General features: G+C 42.0%; 1 protein-coding gene across 9 annotated transcripts in view; it reads right to left on the bottom strand.

Annotated features, from left to right (window-relative positions):
* The window catches only part of COMMD10 (COMM domain containing 10), a 403,417-nt gene that overhangs the window by 339,505 nt on the left and 44,773 nt on the right, over window positions 1–19,139 (bottom strand). For all 9 annotated transcript variants that reach the window (XR_012850378.1, XR_012850376.1, XR_012850380.1 and 6 more), the window contains exon 5: window positions 9,648–9,758. Coding sequence is in view for 5 of the 9 variants with exons in the window: in XM_075836395.1 (XP_075692510.1) it covers window positions 9,648–9,758 (111 nt within the window). In the remaining 4 variants the exon portion in view is untranslated. The remainder of the gene's footprint in view (window positions 1–9,647; window positions 9,759–19,139) is intronic.

Raw genomic sequence — 19,139 nt, forward strand, 5'->3', positions numbered from 1 at the left:
CTTTTGACCTGCTTTGACAAATTTGGTGGTGTTGAAGAATTGGAAGGCTTTATACCCAACTACATTTAAACATCCCCCCAGTCTTACGGTCCTACCAGGTTTCCTGTGGTCGGCATTGTGAATAGTGGCTGTAAAGAAGCCTGTCTTGTAAACTCCTGCCTTTCCTATAGAACATACTAGGGCTATTAGTCACTACATCAGAGACCTCGCTATCGGCCTTCAGAATGGGCCAGTATTTCTATAGGATACGCATAACATCCCCGGCACGACAATCATAGGTCCCTATTAGTCTAATGAGTCTACCATTTGTCTCTTACTTATTGAGCGCTCAGTAATTGCATTACTCCAAATCGTGAATTAAAAATTATTCCAGGTAGCGATCTATTCAGCCATCCATGGTTAAACTGAAGAACAACAACCTGTGAATGACAAGCAGCTGAACATTCTGCATTAACAGCTTGGTCACGGGCCCTTTTCTTTCTGGTTTTCTTTTTTTTTTTTTGGAGTAGACAAATGCGGGGCACTGTTGGCACAATTTAAATGCAACTTTTAACCTATACACTTTGACAAAATCATGTGAGCCGTATAGTGTTAATATAATTTTTGAAGGTAAATTTCTACATTAACCCCTTAGTAACCAACAATACGCCTTTTCACGTTCGTCACTAAGGGGTCTTAGGCTAGGCTGACGCCTTTTCACGTGAGCCTAGTCTAAGTCCTGCACGGGTCTCCCGTGCAGGCTGGAACCGGGGCTCTGCTGTCTGATGACAGCTGAGCTCCTGCTCCAACGCCCGCGATCGAAGTTTACCTCGATCGCGGCCGTTTAACCCGTTAAATGTCGCTGTCAATAGCGACCGCGGCATTTATTTTGTTTACAGAGGGAGTGAGCTCCCTCTGTCACCCATCGGCGGCCCGCAAATGCAATCGCGGGTCTCCGATGGGGTGTCATGGCAGCCCTGGACACATGCCTGTTAGGACGCGCCGGAGGCACGTCCTAACAGATTGCCTGTCAGATTTACAGTGACAGGCAATAATGCTCTGGTATACGAAGTATACCAAAAGCATTATAGCAGCGATCTGAAGATCGCACAGTAAAGTCCCCTAGTGGGACTAATGAAATAAATAATAAAAGTGAAATAAAGATTAATAAAAATGACAGTAAAAAAAATAAATAAAACCATTTTTTTTCATAAAGTACACATATATGGTATCGCCGCCCGCGACCATAATGACTCCATTAATAAAGTTAATATGTAATTTAAACCGCAAGGTGAACACCGTAAAAAAAAACGCAAAAAACAATGGCGAAATTGAAATTTTTTCCCATTGCCTGCCAAAAAAAGTCATAATAAAAATGAATCAATAAGTCCCATGCACCCCAAAACAGTACCAATCAAAACTACATCTCGTCCCGCAGAAAACAAGCCCAAAAAAATCACTACATTGATGGAAAAATAAAAAGTGCAACTAATCCCGCAAAAAACAAGTCCTCATAAAACTATGTAGACGAAAAAATAAAAAAGTTATAGCTCTTTGAACGAGACTATAGAAAAACGAATAAAATAGCTTGGTCATTAGGGCCTAAAATAGGTTGGTCACTAAGGGGTTAAGTTTTAATGCAATTTTCATCACATGATCAGATTCAGGTGATACATGGACCTTACTGCACATCTGGTTATGACCACTTTTACACATTCGCATATTGGTCAGTATTTTTCATCAGTATTTGGAAGCCAAAACCAGGAGTGGAACCTACACAGAGAAAAAGTATAAGACTTGCACTTCTTCCATGTTATGGACCCACTCCTGGTTTCAGCTTTACAAATACGGATGCAAAATACGCCTATAAAATAATTGAACGCGGCCTTAACAACATATACATTTTCCTAGTCAACATGTTCCATGTACAAAACCAACCTAAGTAAACATGCAGTTTGGGTTCTCCTCATTCACACAAGGCTAAGGCCGCTGGTAGTGCTTCCAGTTATGCACACACTGCAGTTTCAGCATCTCGGATTACAGATGTTCGCACCTAGAACTGCAGAACATCAGTGCCAATGTGTACAAGTCCAACAAAAATATCTAATGATTCAGTCACAAGGTCCAGTAAGCGGAGATACAGTAATTTTCTCCTGCCTATAACATGCAGGATACAGTCTCGTCTTTTTATGTAACTGGCCCATAGTGAGTGTGACATTGGGCCGAGGGCGAAGATATTGGGCATAGGAGTATGGAGCAAAGTTAGGCTTTTTAAAAGGAAAACTGGCATGATGATCGACCCATTGGTTGAGTTTATCACAAGGTTAACATTTATCACCTAGCCATAGGAAACGTGATAAATGTCTAATCACTTGCTGCCTCACCATTGGGACCCCCACGATCACTGGTACAGGGGTCCAGAGACCCCCGTTCCTCCACCCTGCACGGTTGTAGTGAAAGCTCTTTGAATGCACTGCCGCACCACTAAGTCTATGGGACTGAGAGAGGGAACAGAGTTCAGATTCAAACACCTCCTCACCGTGACTGTGTAGATAGGAGGAATGGGAGAGTTTCAGGACCCCTGTTCAGGTGATTGGTGGGGATACCAGTGGATAGGTGAGAATTGCGAATCTTGGGATATCCCCTTTAAAGTAAAACATGTGCTGCACCATGTGACCACTCTTTACCATGAAGCAGTAGCACCCACGGACATGTTTTACTTAGGGTTTGTCAATACAGATGCTCTACAAATGAGTAAAAACACCGTAACCAGACAAAAATAACAAAAAAAGTGAATAATACTGCACAGCTAATTATTAACATCCTCCTCACAATCCCAACCTGAACACTGGGAAATCATCATTACTTTTTGGTCGTTTCCAAACAATAATAATAATAGCCCAGTATAAATGCTTAAAAACAAAAACAATATAATGGACAGACAATAAAAGTATGGTTTATCTACATCATTCATGCCTACATAAAAAAAATAAAGTCAGGGTAAATTTAGAATGATGACCGAGCTGGTTTTGGCCTTAAAGGCGATGTAAACCTTTGAGCAAATTTTTTTTTTGATAAAACAATGTACAAGAGGATATTTGACAACACATTGTTTTTTATTACGTTTTTTTTTACTTTTTGAGATGCAGCTAGTATGTATCCTGGATGCATTGAAGCTGTATCTTGCGCTCAAACCTGAATCCGTCAGGTCAGAGGAACTGGCGACTTTGGTGATATCGGGTCCTGCGTGTCTGACACGTAGGATCGACGTGGTATCGATCACATCTAAGTTCATGACTTAGTTGTGATCGTTAACAGGTGGATCCTGCATGTCAGACATGCAGGACCCGATGTCACCAAAGTCGCCAGTTCCTCTGACCTGACGGATTAGAGTTTGAGCGCAAGATACAGCTTCAATGCATCCAGGATACATACTAGCTGCATCTCAAAAAGTAAAAAAAAAAAATTGAATAAAAAACAATTCAAAAGCTGTCTAAAATCCTCTAACACATTGTTTTATTAAAAAATACAAATAAAAATTGTGCTCAAAGGTTTAAGGTAAATGTATATACACACACACAAATCATGGAGTTGTAAATACATAGTCCCCTGTCTCCTATGCTCCAATTGCCAAAGGGACACTTTCATACACTTAAGCATGGAACAACCTTTGTCTTTTTTAGTTCTGTGCAAGGTCATAACGCACTCGCAAAAAAACAAACAAAAAAAAAACACAGCACTACGCACAATGACAATCTTCCCAAGTACTAGAGCTGCAATTAACCATCAAGTTGTACAATGGGCTGACTATTTTCCAAAACCATGAATACTGCTGGTTACCTAATGACAGATTTCTAGATCAGCTCCACTCCACAGAACACATCTATTTGTGATGTGAACAGCAGCCAAATTGTCAATCACAGGAATAACATTGTTTTTCTGACATCCAGTCAACCCTGCTTTTGGCTTGTTTTCTTGTTTATTATAGAAGAATATCATTTGTACTATATTGTAACTTACATGGAGCAGTTCGCATTGCTGCAGGAAAAAACAAGCCAAACAAAATCTGCTAGGTTTCTAAAATTAATTGTCATGTGATTACATGTGGACTAAGTGTGAAAAACACTGAGATGAGAGGTTTTTTAGAACTGGTGTGTGCAGTGCTGCAGAGTTGCAGGATATAGCCATAGCGCCGCCGCCCGTCCTACTTCCAGATTTTCTAATTGCTCCACTTAGCGGAAAGTGTTTCTTGTTGTTTTACATACACATTGTTACTTCTTAGGCGGAGTTCACACAGTTTTTTGCAGGCAGAAGATTTTTATCTGCCTGAATGCCGTTTGCTGCGTTTTTCCCTCGCGCCCATTGAGTGCCACGGGCAAAAACTCTGCGAAATACGCTTTTTCTGCCTCCCAATGATGTCAATGGGAGGTCAGAGGTGTAAACGCCCGAAAATAGGGCATGTCGCTTCTTTTACCGTTCGAGATAAAAGAAAACGCGTCCGCCTCCCAATAGGACACATTTTCGGCCGTTTTCCGACGTGGTTTCCGCGTCAAAAAACTCTATAAGATGGAGTTTGAGTCTACTCACTCACCTCCTTCTTGTTCTCCAATATAAATCAATAATGAGAAAGAGAGAGACAAAGAGAGAGAGAGACAAAGAGAGAGAGAGACAAAGAGAGAGAGAGACAAAGAGAGAGAGAGACAAAGAGAGAGAGAGACAAAGAGAGAGAGAGACAAAGAGAGAGAGAGAAAAAAAAAAAAAGGAGTAGGCCCTTTAGAAAATGAAAGCAGCGACCTGATAGGTTGATATGGGCAACTGCTCCACTTTGCATAAAAACAATTGGGGAGAAGTATCAAAACTGGTGCAAACACTGGGGGCAGGAATTGAAACTAGCGGCACAGAAACGGTGGAAATGTCCATGAAAACCTTGCTTTTAGCCTTCTCTTATACAGTAGCTGTTCCCTATGGGCAACGTCACTGCATTACTTATTACATAATCTCATGTTCTATTCTTTTTCCCTTTACGATTATGCAAACGCTGCACAGCGACTTCATTGCAATGAATCGGGAGTGTGACTTTTGTCTCCAGTGTTGGTACGAGTCTTGTATACAGCCCGATAGAGTCACCAGATTAATGACTGCAATTTATTCTTGAAGTAAAATATTAACCCCGCTGTAGTTCTATAATAATTCAAGGATGTGTTTGAAACAAAAGTTGAAAATATATAAAGAAATGTATGAATAATGATTCAATGCAGTCTGTTCAGCTTGGCTACTGCCAAGAGATTCCATATTGTTACAGTTTGCAAAGAGCTGAATGTATGAATAATGAAGAGCTTTCTGTACATCCCAAGTGATTACGGAGAATGACTACACCTGCACCACAGCCAGAGACGAGCCAAATGTTGTACTGATAAGAAAAACAATGCTTTGCTATTTAGCTGAATAAAAGCAGATCACTATTTCTAAATGCAGAATGGGAATACTAGAATTAAGACTTTTACCATTCAAAAAAAAAAATATATGCAGGACCAAAAGTATCATTTTATGCATTTAGTAATAACAAAAAAAAACATGCTAATGCATGCGGGTATAAAATAAAGTACACACACAAACTGGAAGCAAAACAGACAATAGTGGGCTACCGTGATATTCAATAAATTCATCTAAAAAGTCATATACACCGCAAAACGGAAATAAAAAACAAAACCTTTATGGGTTGTTAAATCAGTGTTAAGAGAATTGAGAATAACTCCCATCTCCAGTGGCTTGTTCACGTCTGCATTGGGGGCTCCGTTAGATTACCGGACACAATAGCGCAGCGTGCTGTGCTACAGTTTCTGTTAGAACCATGGACACCTCGACGGAAACCCTATGAAACCCATTAAAGCTAATGGGTTCCGTCAGCTGCCAATGGTATACGTGGTGCAACGGAACCGTCGCTTCCGGTTTTCTCCTTGTTCTGCTCCTCTAACGGAAACCCCCGACGCAGGTGTGAACATAGCCTTACATAGTTTTGGTTCCCACAGACTCAGTGGTTTGAGTGAACTGTCCTGGACTGTAGTAAAATTCAACAAACAATATTTCTAACTAAGAGATTTATTTTCTATGATTTTGCACATATGTTATAATTATAGAATACATATATTCTGCACTATGAGAATTATATGGTCTTCACTTACCAATTACCTCACACTGGGACCCTCCTTCATTTCATTCAGGTATCTTAATAAAAATGGCTGCTCATGAATATTCATTAGGGGTTCTGCCCTTTAAGAATACATAAGTTAGACAGTTGACTTGTCTGTCATATGGACCTCCCATTCACTTTTATGCAGCAGTCATTGTGATTACTGAAGCCCCAGCCAGGCTTTGTACACCGTTGAAATTTTTATTTAAAAAAAATATTTGTACTTTTCGAAATACAGCTGCTTCGTATTCTCTATACACAGCAGCTGTATCTAGCTCTGAAACCTGAATCCGTCAGCTCAGCGACACTGATGGGTTCAGCATCAGCGGGTCCTCCGTGTCTCTGACACGCAGGATCCACTTGTTATCGATGACATCTTAGTTATGAACTTCGATGTGATCGGTAACGGCTTGTTCCAGAATGTGAGAAATGCAGGACACACTGACACAGAGCATCAGTGCCACCGACCTGACGGATTCAGATTTCAGCACTAGCTACAGCTGCTCTGTATACAGGACACAAAGCAGCTGTATCTCAAAAAGTTAAAATTATTTTTAATAAAAAAAGTATTGGAAAGTTGCACCAAGGTGTATATAGCCTTTAAGACTTATTCAGAAACAGGATGCTCCTACACCTAAAAGGTTAAAAAGAAAAAAGACCCGACACTAAAAACATAGCAATTTACTGTGCTTTGTTCCTATATTTGTATATAAATAGTTACACAAAAGGTATAGAATTTATCACGTGCCATTATTATTTTAGCTTTACATGAAGTTATATTTTACTTGGTTTTAAATGGGTGTAAAAGTAACGAGCAACACTTACCAAAATATCCTCCTCTCCTTTCATCCGGTTTGTTCAGGTATACAAAGAATTAAAACATAACAATAATCTATGTATCTGTGAGAATCTACTTTGTTTCCTCCTCCGGTGCTAGTAAAAGGGAAGTATGAGAAAACGGCAGCTAATGGCCTGAGACGACCAAGAAAGCCAGGCCACGCTCATGGCCACCAGACAAAGACGGAGGGGACCTCGATTAGTTTGACCCATGTGTCCGCAGTTTGCCAGATTTATGATGTACTTTAAGGAGGCTTATAATAAATGGTCTTACATAAAAAGGTTATAGCCTATACAGGAAACACGGAAGACCAGAAATGACAATATTCACCAGGCGTATGTGAAACACAAGGGGTAAAGCATTATTTAGACACCAGAAAGCATTCAGCATGACAGAAATGTCACTGGATTAGAAACTAGAGCCATGTATTTTTAACCATCTTTCATATGCTTTAGTGTTGTTATCTAGGTCTATACTGTATACTGCAGATAGCATTAGGAATGAGCACTTGAGAATTTGGGTCACTCCTCACAACTAGGCAGCTAGAGGAAAGTGGAAAAAAGAATGCATTTTGTACCTGCATATGTTATATACCCTGAATAGCAGAGAAATATGACTTACTGTATATATGGAAGATTGCACAAAGTGTAGAAAATATACACAACCTCCTGTATATCCAGCTCACGTCAATGATGAATATTCAGATCTTATAGGCTCCAAGGACTTTATGATCTGTTCAAACGCGGTTTCATCACATGGGTAACAGAAAAACAAGACTAGGGAAACTGCCTGTCAATTCACAAATACATGTCAGGAAATTGCATTTCCATGTAGTATTTCACACGCCCGGTGTGTTGGTCCGCAGAGGATTATGGATCCAGTGTAAAGTCTTTCAAAGCAATGTAGAACAATCCATCTTTACAAACTAGCTAAGAACTGTTTGATAGCCTCCATTAATACGGTAGGTCTTCATGATAAAACACTGCACGTCTCCTAAGTTAAACTATATATACAAACACAGCAGGCAGAAATGACAACATGGTTCTATTACAGAGCTCTAGTGCTGCCATTTTGTTTTTTCTTGATATATGCAGTGGCAGGTTGAGGAAGTACCAAACAGATGGGCCGTGTAATGAAAATTAGGTGGGTCCTCCCAGCTGCCAGATCGTGCCAGTTAGGGGCTGTTCTCATCTGCGTTGAAGGCCCCATTGGTGGCCTCCACCACAGATTGTGTTGTTTTTGCTAGACAAAATAGTGCAGCATGCTTCGCTGCTACATCTGGCAAAATGACAAACCATAACAGAGACCCGACGGTAGTTGATGGGTTCAGTCGAGTGCTGATGGTTTCTTTAATACAACGGTTTCAGAGCTTCCAGTATGGTCGTTGTTCTGCTCCTATGACGGAGCAGAGCAACAGAAATACTGAACGCAGATGTGAGCCCGGGCTAAGTGTGCACACATATGTCTGTAGGTAAACTGGCACCGAAATTAATAGGGTGGATTTTCAAATGAGCTACAGTACCATGCACAGCCACATGTACATAAGTGCCAATGTGTCTGGGACCACAATGAAGAGGCCCGGCCTCTCTAGCAACCATCACGGTCCTTCACTATGCTGATCATGGGGGTAACTGCAGGTTATTTTAAAAGACTGGAAGATTCCTTTAATCCCTATGCCAGAAGGGACAACAAACATCGCTGGTTTGTAATCTGGTATTCAGTTTTGATGTTTCAGAGTGAGAGTAAAGAATTCCTAACTGTGCCTAGGAGTTTAACTAAGCTTAGCTATTCTATTGCCAATTTTGATTCTTGAGTGCAATTTCCATTCCATTGTACATTCCATAGCACTAGTGGAATAGATTTACAAATGACCAGTATGTCCTGTGTGCATTAGTAGGGTGGAAGCAACCAGTGCAAATTTCCCTGCATCCGAGTAGAGGCATCAGCAGAAACTGAACAGGTCCTGTTGACAGGCAGACCTCACTTTGTTAGAAGGCTGGTACCATGTGGCACTAAAGCACCAGTAATTGTTATTCCCATAGTACACGGGAGGGCCTCGGTTTGGGTTTCTTTATATACATTTATAACAAAAATACAAACTGAAAAAGAAAATTAAAAAAAACATTCACGTCAAGTCTTCCACATTTGGACAAAACAAAATACATCCGAGATATAGCAATACTTGACAATTTAGTATATCAGAGCATTTGTAAAGACTCCAAGAAATAAAAAGAAAGCAATTAAAATAAAACGAGATGTAACTGTAACAAGCCATGGTCAGTATTTTTCTTTAAAAGAAAAAATGATCTTGAACCAACGCCACACTCGGGCTAAGGAGAAGACTAGTGGGGCACTTTATCCACCACAAGCAGCGATATCATATGTCTGCCGGCAAGGCTTCCTAAATACGTCACTTTGAGCACAGAGGAAGCAAACGGGTAATCTCTGCCTTCAAATGCAATAACAACATATTTACCAAGAGATAAAACATCTAAACAGCAAGTGATGTGCCCTCCCGCTTAACCCCTTCTGTGATATAGGAGCTCAGGGGTTAAACGGCACTGGTAGGATAAAGACCTGATGTTACTAGTCGCCCTGAGGGGAGAAGGGAAGTGCCCAGCAGCAGATGTGTGTGCCTACCTTTGTGTCTTCAGTGCTAACTCCAAGTTCTAGCACAGCCTGGGGAGATTTCATCTTTGCTTGGGTGGATTGAGCCATCTGGAGGTTGAGCTGCCAAGCAGTTGTCTCCAGCTAGACAACCAAACACAAGAAAACAATATTTACTTATTCTGTGTGTTTATGAGCTCACATACACAAAAAATCAAAACAGCAGTTTTGGCAAACAGAGGATATAATTATAAAGCATCTCCCTCTTTATGCCATCTGTGCCAATTTACGTGGCAATCCGTTTCAACATATTAACTAAAAATTTATTATATAGGCATTCTGGAGACAACAAAAAATGGAATGCAAACAAAATGCATAACAAGTGAATGTGTAACACATTAAAACACAAAAACGACTGTCTATAGATATACATACACACACACACACACACACACACACACACACACACACACAATACTTCAGGCCTTGCCAGTAATAAATTTTCAACACTACAATTAGACTCGGTCTGCTTCACGTTCACGGCACGTGTTTGAAGTGTGCCACTGAACGTATGCAACTGTATGCCTACGTACACTACCGTTCAAAAGTTTGGGGTCACCCAGACAATTTTGTGCTTTCCATGAATACTCACACTTATATTTATTAAATGAGTTGCAAAATGACAAGACATTGACAAGGTTAGAAATAATGATTTTTATTTCAAATAATAATTTTCTCCTTCAAACTTTGCTTTCGTCAAAGAATGCTCCATTTGCAGCAATTACAGCATTGCAGACCTTTGGCATTCTAGCTGTTAATTTGCTGAGGTAATCGGGAGAAATTTCACCCCATGCTTCCAGAAGGCCCTCCCACAAGTTGGATTGGCTTGATTGGCACTTCTTGCGTACCATACGGTCAAGCTACTCCCACAACAGCTCTATGGGGTTGAGATCTGGTGACTGCGCTGGCCACTCCATTACAGATAGAATACCAGCTGCCTGCTTCTTCCCTAAATAGTTCTTGCATAATTTGGGTCATTGTCCTGTTGTAGGATGAAATTGGCTCCAATCAAGCGCTGTCCACAGGGTATGGCATGGCGTTGCAAAATGGAGTGATAGCCTTCCTTATTCAAAATCCCTTTTACCTTGTACAAATCTCCCACTTTACCAGCACCAAAGCAACCCCAGACCATCATATTATCTCCACCATGCTTGACAGATGGTGTCAGGCACTCTTCCAGCATCTTTTCAGTTGTTCTGCGTCTCACAAATGTTCTTCTGTGTGATCCAAACACCTCAAACTTCGATTCGTCTGTCCATAACACTTTTTTCCAATCTTCCTCTGTCCAATGTCTGTGTGCTATTGCCCATATTAATCTTTTCCTTTTATTAGCCAGTCTCAGATATGGCTTTTTCTTTGCCACTCTGCCCTGAAGGCCAGCATCCCGGAGTCGCCTCTTCACTGTAGACGTTGACACTGGCGTTTTGTGGGTACTATTTAATGAAGCTGCCAGTTGAGGACCTGTGAGGCGTCTATTTCTCAAACTAGAGACTCTAATGTACTTGTCTTGTTGCTCAGTTGTGCAGCGGGGCCTCCCACTTCTCTTTCTACTGTTTGTGCTGTCATCTGAAGGGAGTAGTACACACCGTTGTAGGAAATCTTCAGTTTCTTGGCAATTTCTCGCATGGAATAGCCTTCATTTCTAAGAACAAGAATTGACTGTCGAGTTTCACATGAAAGCTCTCTTTTTCTAGCCATTTTGAGAGTTTAATCGAACCCACAAATGTAATGCTCCAGATTCTCAACTAGCTCAAAAAGAAAGTCAGTTTTATAGCTCCTCTATACAACAAAACTGTTTACAGCGGTGCTAACATAATTGCACAAGGGTTTTCAAGTGTTTGCTAATCATCCATTAGCCTTCTAACACAGTTCGCAAACACAATGTACCATTAGAACACTGGAGTGATGGTTGCTGGAAATTGGCCTCTATACACCTATGTAGATATTGCATTAAAAACCAGACGTTTGCAGCTAGAATAGTCATTTAGCACATTAACAATGTATAGAGTGTATTTCTGATTAATTTAATGTTATCTTCATTGAAAAAAACTGTGCTTTTCTTGCAAAAATAAGGAAATTTCTAAGTGACCCTAAACTTTTGAACGGTAGTGTATATGAAGTGGTTTTGTTTTTTTTACTCGGAGGACCTTCTATTTTGAGGGTGGGGGAGGGGAGCCCAGTTCATCTCACTAGAAAACCCCTTTAACTCGTTGAGGCTCCACGAATTACAAATAATAAGCATTCCATTAATGCAGCAGATGCACTTGCAATCATATAGAACACATTGTGATGAAGATAGAGACTAGAAGTCAAATCACATTATTATGACCACCTCCTACTTTCGACGTCGGTAGCGGTGTGTGTGTTCAGACAGCCGGTCACTCGTTGTGGTCATGGGTAAAAGGGGCGATTTATAAGGGATGATTATTTGCTTTTGGGCCAAGGGTGAAAGTATCTCTCAAACAGCGCAGTTTGTGTGATGCTGTGGGGACAGTGGATCGTGAGTGGACAAATGGCACCATTGGGAATAACTGACGTGGAAACTGTGGAGCACCACGTGCCATTGATGTGAGGCGAACGAGGGCTACGAAGGTGCGCGAGGGCCGAACGACACGATGTAGTGGAGCAGCTCACCGTGAAAAATCAACCAGGAGGCTACCATACGTGTGTCTAAAACAACAGTTCAGTGAACCCTACTGCGGTATGGGGCTCCGAAGTAGACGGATGGTCACTGCTCCGATACTAAGGTCCATTGGAAAAAAGGCTTTCATTTGCAATATCGGAATTGGACCACCGATTATTGGTAAAGGGTTGCCTTCTCAGATGTCACGTTTTCTGCTTTATTGAACGGATGGACGTTGGCGTGTCAGACGAGAAACATCAGAGAACAAACACCCTGCAACCACTGCTGAAAGAACACAAGCTGGTGGCGGCAGCGTTATGGTCTGGGGAATTTTTTCATGGCATTCTCTTGGCCCACTCATCAATGTGGGAGGGACTCTGAACTGACCGATTTGGGTATGAATCCATCATTGCAGATAACGTCCACCCATACATGTGGCTTGTCTTCCCTGGGGCAGATGGAATCTTCCAGCAAGACAATGCGACATGTCACACGGCTAGAAATGTCCGACAGTGGTCGAAAGAACACGACCAAGACTTCCAGGTACTTCCCTGGCCCCCGAATTCACCAGACTTGAACCCAATTAAGCATCTGTGGGACCACCTCAATCGTCTTGTTCGCTGTATGGATCCACCCCACGTGTTACTGGTGGATATTAGCTGGTTGTCATAATAATGTGACTCGACTGTGTAGGTCATCATTGACCATATTAATAGACATGAGGCTCATTGAAATCAATCCTTTTCTAAATACTCCAAGCAAGGTGTCCTCCAAATTTTATTAAATTGCTGTCACATGGGCTATGCAGCCACCCCAACCATTGCGAGTGCATACAGTGAAAAACAAACAAAAAACAACAAATATTGCAAAAATATCACGTCAGATACATGTAAAAGCAATGGGTTAAACCAAAAGCATAAGTAAAGCAGCGAGATAACAAGCTATTATAAGAGATAATACATTCATTCTTATAAGCACAATAACACCGTTCCACGCTGCTAAATATGGCCATTAGTCTGCCATCCTAATATAGATTGCTACCATCACCTTATCACTTTGTCAGAACCAGCCGCAATTGCATCTTGATTTCTATTTGTGGAAATACGTGAGTTAAAGATGCAGAGTAGGAGGTGAAATCTAACAAGCGACAAGAGGATGCCACTGACTGACAAGTAGAAGGAAACTGCGATAAAAAGAAGCCTCATTAACATTCATTTCCTTAGAAAACCAAGACTTCTGTTTAAATGTTATTGTCTGAAGACCTCAAGTTATAATATGGCATCCATAGCATTGTATAGGACCCTACTGGACCTTCGTATGGCTCAGATTTCTACAGTGGATATTTTTGGTTAGATAAGTTTGCAAAAATATCCCACATAAATAAAAAATTGTGTCAAATCATTTCCGCAATATGATGCCATACGGAGGAAACATAACGGAAAGCTTTCTACATCATCCTAAGGACGTTTGAGGGGTTGCTTTGCACAGTAAAATTCCTTTAAAAAGGCATAAAAAGACAAAAAAGGTAGGTGTCAAAATACAAAATATTCTGGATTATTGGATGGTCATAAAAAGTATATTAAACTCACTTGTAAGGGTAGATAACCTTTTATAGGAAAGCCCAAAATAATCTGCCAACATAAAAGATTCTACTATAAATTTAAACAGAAATAACCAACTGGGAAATTCCTCTGCCAGTCTTCTGCTTATATGCTTATGAAATTCCACATTAAACTGCAGGTCTGTCCTGGAAACTAGTGTATGGTTTTTCAATTCTGGATTACCGGATGCCTGTTGCTTAGATGGCAGCAGAAGGACCAAGTTATCCATAATGACATTGCTATGAAATAAAGGGAATTGGTCACCAGGTTTATCCTGCTCTGACGGAGGGCAACATACAGTAGTGACAAAGATGCTGATTATAGCAGCGTGCCACGTACTTGTCAACATGGTTTATCAAGTGCAGCGTGAGCGGAGCACAGTGGGCTCCCCCTGACAATTATTGACAGCTTTATCCCTATTAGTCCAGCTTCACACGTAGCGTAAACACTGCGAAATTTCCACAACGGATTTAGTTTCAGAAAATCCGCAGCATAATACAGTAGGAGCAGAGTGGATGAAATTTGAACAAATCTCATCCTAACACTGCGCAAATAAGCGGAAAAAAACGCTCAGAAATTAACCTGCGGTATTTGCGTATGCACTGCTTATTTGTTGCAGAATTTCCCCATTGAATTCAATAGGAGGTAAATACCGCAAAAAAAATAGATGTGTTTTTTTCAGTGGAATCGCAGCGATTCCGCTGCAAAAAGCGCAACTCAGCAAAAAAAAAAAATCTTATACTTACCCAGAAAGTCTGTGTTTCTTCGTCCAGGCCTGCCTCCTGGGATGACGTTTCATCCCATGTGACCGCAGCACCCATTTAGGGGATGCAGCGGTCACATGGGATGAAACGTCATCCCAGGACTGCAGAGTGTCATGACGTCAGAGGGACATGTCACCATGGTAAGTATCATTTTTTTTCTGTGCAGTTTTCCGCAGCGGACATTCCGGCTGGAACAATGCACCACAATTTGGTGAGGTTTTTCGGACTTAATTTCCAGCGGCACACAGGGCGGATATGCGGTGTGCTTTTATGCAACATATCCACCCTGTGTGAACATACTCTTACTGTGCATAGGGAGAAAGTAGTCAATCAGACGAGGTTAACCGACAGCTCATGAATACGGAGGACTCCAGAGCGTGTGCACATCATTAAGAGAACTCCTGGCTCATGCTGCACCTCAAGTGGATTTTATGAAAACAACATAATATGGACAAGTCAGTGACACCCCGCTATAGCCAGGTTTCTGTCACTACTTTATGTTGCCCTAACAAACCTGCAAAAAGATTCCCTTTAAACATCACCGCAGCAGAAAGTGGCTGCGGGTGTTGTAATGGATGTCACGTCATTAATAATAATCATCTTTATTTATAAAGCACCAACGTATTCCGTAGCACTTAACAATTCACAGGGAACACGTACAGACATTAGACATTACATAGTGACAAACAAATTCAAAATTTTAACAAGAGGAGTGAGGACCCTGCGCGCAAGAGCTTACAATCTATGAGGAAGTAAGGCCTCATTCACACGACAGTGAAAAACGGCCGTGTGATAGCCGTCCTTTTAACGGCTTTCACATGGCCGTTTTCAGAACAATGATATTCTATGGGTGCATTCACACGGCCGTGAATAATGGCCGTCAAAAAATAGGACATGTCTTATTTTTGGCCGTTTTAACGGCCTGACGGCCCCCATAGAAGTCAATGGATCAGTTTTTAACGGCTGTCAATACATGTAACAACCGTTAAAAACGGATCTGTTACATGGGGATTGGCAAGGGAACTACTAGGTCCCTTGCTGGCTATCGTTGGCATACTCACGTTTGCGGCGCTTCTTCAGGTGTGGTCACTCGTCTTCACGGGTTTGAAGGCGCCTCGATGACGTCATCGCCCCATCGCGCTGCCTTGCCAGATCCCGTGCAGACGAGTGACCACACCTGAAGAAGACAAGAGACAGCGCTGCACCCGTGAGTATGTGGCATGATCTACAGGCAGGCTGGTGTGGCATCTACAAGGAGGCTGGTGTGGCATCTACAAGGAGGCTGGTGTGGCATCTAACAGGGAGGCTGGTGTGGCATCATGTACAGGGAGGCGTGTGGCATCATATACAGGGAGGCTGTAAATAGTGTCTAGGTGAACATGTGACCTTCCTTTGGTTGTTTTCAGGGGGTTGGGACAAAAAAAGCCTGACCAATGAAATTCATCAGTTTTTTTAACGGCCATGAAAAACTGATGCAAAATGGATGACAAACGGCCATTAAAAACAGACAGACGGACTTGAAATGGATATTTAGAGACACACTGATGCAAAATGGCCATGAAAAACTGACAGTTGATCAGTTTTAAATGGACATTTTTTTTCACTGTCGTGTGAATAAGGCCTAAGGGTGAGAAAATGTAAAGTGTTTGTTCAGTACAATTGTCCAGCCATCTTTTATACATATGGGGTAGTACACATAAAGCTGCATGAGCCGGTCTCCAGCCAGTATCGGTGTATGACAGACATGAAGTGTATTAGGGTGCAAGGTGTGGGGGATACTGCTGAATGAGGGGGTCAAGCTCTGATGTCTAATGTAAAAGTGGGGCTAATGAAAGGAGTCAATTAGGGAATGTGATAAGCATGCCATGAAAGCACATCTTTTTAGACCGGGCTAACGCCTCATTCACACGACAGGGTCCGAGTGTCGGCCGATAAAATCGGCCGTTTTGGGCCGTTTTTCCCGGCCGGTTTGCATCCGTTTTGCATCCGTTCCGGGCCATGTTGCCGTTTTTAACGGCCGATTTTGACCCGTTTTTTCCCCTGTCCGTTTTAAAATCGGATGAATTTCATTTAAATTTGTTGCCCCACACAGCACCCTGTAGGTAATGCCACCCAGCTCCCTGTTGGTAATGCCACCCTGCCCCCTGTAGGCAATGCCACACTGCCCCTGTAGGTAATGCCACACAGCCCCCTGTAGGTAATGCCACACAGCCCCCTGTAGGTAATGCCACACAGCCCCCTGTAGGTAATGCCACACAGCCCCCTGTAGGTAATGCCACACAGCCCCCTGTAGGCAATGCCATCCTGCCCCCTGTAGGCAATGTCACCCAGTCCTCTGTTGGTAATGCCACCCTGCCCTGTAGGTTGCACCCATCCCCCCCATTCCAAGGAGAAGTCCCTGACTTCAATGTCCATATATGGACAGTTTAGTCACGGACTTCTCCTGGAGAGGAATGCCCGGCCACAGGGTCGGAGATTCCGCTTCTGAAGTGAGTGACGTCGCTGTGTCCATATATGGACAGCGTAGTCACGCACTTCTCCTGTAGTGGAATCCCCGGCCAAGGTGTCGGGGACTCCGCTTCAGAAGTGAGTGACGTCACTGTGTCCATATATTGACAGCGTAGTCACTCACTTCTCCTGTAGCGGAATCCCGGCCAAGGTGTCGGGGATTCTGCTTCAGAAGTGAGTGACGTCGCTGTGTCCATATATGGACAGCGTAGTCACTCACTTCTCCTGTAGCGGAATCCCCGGCCACGGGGTCGGGGATTCCGCTTCAGAAGTGAGTGACCTCGCTGTGTCCATATATGGACAGCATAGTCACTCACTTCTCCTGTAGCGGAATCCCCGGCCAAGGTGTCGGGGATTCCGCTTCAGAAGTGAGTGACGTCGCTGTGTCCATATATGGACAGTGTAGTCACTCACTTCTCCTGTAGCGGAATCCCCAATCCCCGACCCTCCTCCTCCTCACATGCACTCGGCACTGTGAGGAGGAGAGAGAGCGCGAGCAACGGAATACATGGCCATCACTCGGGACACATTCCGGTGATGGCCGTGTATTACCCGGCCCGATAGACTTCTATGGGAGCCGGGCGGCCGGGTAAACGGCCGAAAATAGGGCATGTCCCATTTTTTGACGGCCAGGTTTCCCGGGCAGTCAAAAAATTGGTCGTGTGAATAGCCCCATTAGGGGTCTATTGTTCCTACTGTAGCCGGGTGACGGCCGTTTTATGAACGGCCGTCACCCGGCCGGGAAACCCGGTCGTGTGAATAAGCCCTAACACTGCGAATGTTGTAAAACAAATATAATTTGTAATCCAGAGCAACAATGAGCGTTTTGGCTGTTTCCTCAGTAAGAAAAGGGCGGATTCTGGAGAAGTTTCTAAGGTGAAAGTGACAGGAGCGTGTAAGTGACTGAATGTGTGAAGTAAAGGAAAGATCGGAGTCAGAAATAACCCCAAGATAGTGAGCATGCTGCCTGGGAGTTATGGTAGAGCCACACACTGAGATGGAGATATCAGGTTTAGGTAGGCTAGTTGATGGTGGGAACACAAGGAGCTCGGTTTTAGAAAGATTGTTTCTTTTTTTTTAATGCTTTTCTAAAATAAAAGTATTATAATACATATAAAATCACAGATTACATATTACACCCCGCCCCCTCCCTTTTCCCTCTATACCACAGGAGAAAAAAAGAAAAACTGGAAAACAAAAATTTAAATATTCAAGAATTTCTCCCGTTCGTTTTAAAGAAATAAAAAAATAAACGACATCTCAGAAGGTTTAACAGTATCAATTCATTTTTCCCAAATAGCAAAAAAATTCTGCAAACACCCTCTATATTTATAGGTATAATACTCATGTGACATCTGCTTAGAGGTTTCCGATTTCCATAATTTCATATTTAGGACTTTCTTAAATCGTCCAAAATCTGGCAATTCGTTTTCTGGCAACAAACATAAGTTTTAATATCCCCAAAGTTGTTGGAGTAATAGGCCCAAGCTGATCCGGGTCACCGAATATACAAATTTCTAAAAGATTTATTTCATAAATCCTATTAAATTTAATTTGTTACATCTATCCAATATCTGACCAACTTGGGACATCTTATATTAAATGTATACATTTCAAATCAGGGGAATCACATTTAGGGCAATTTAGGGTTTCAGAATAACCTATTCTGTATAAAAAATATTTAGAGTAGTAAAGGCGATGTGTGATCAAATATTGAGTAATTTAATGTGCCTCATTTACAAGAACCTTCTGTGAAATTTTATAAATTCGTGTCCATTCCTCATCTGAGACCATCCCCAAATCTTCTATCCATTTAGAACGTGAGTGAATATATACCTCTTGTGATTTATTAACCACCAATTGATCATATACACCGCGTTCCAAATTATTAAGCAAATGTTATTTTTCGCTGATTTTCCTAAATAGTCGATGCAAATGACAGTCAGTATAATCTTCAAGCCATCAACCG

Source organism: Rhinoderma darwinii, chromosome 1, assembly GCF_050947455.1.
Source record: "Rhinoderma darwinii isolate aRhiDar2 chromosome 1, aRhiDar2.hap1, whole genome shotgun sequence".
Classification (NCBI taxonomy): domain Eukaryota; kingdom Metazoa; phylum Chordata; class Amphibia; order Anura; family Rhinodermatidae; genus Rhinoderma; species Rhinoderma darwinii.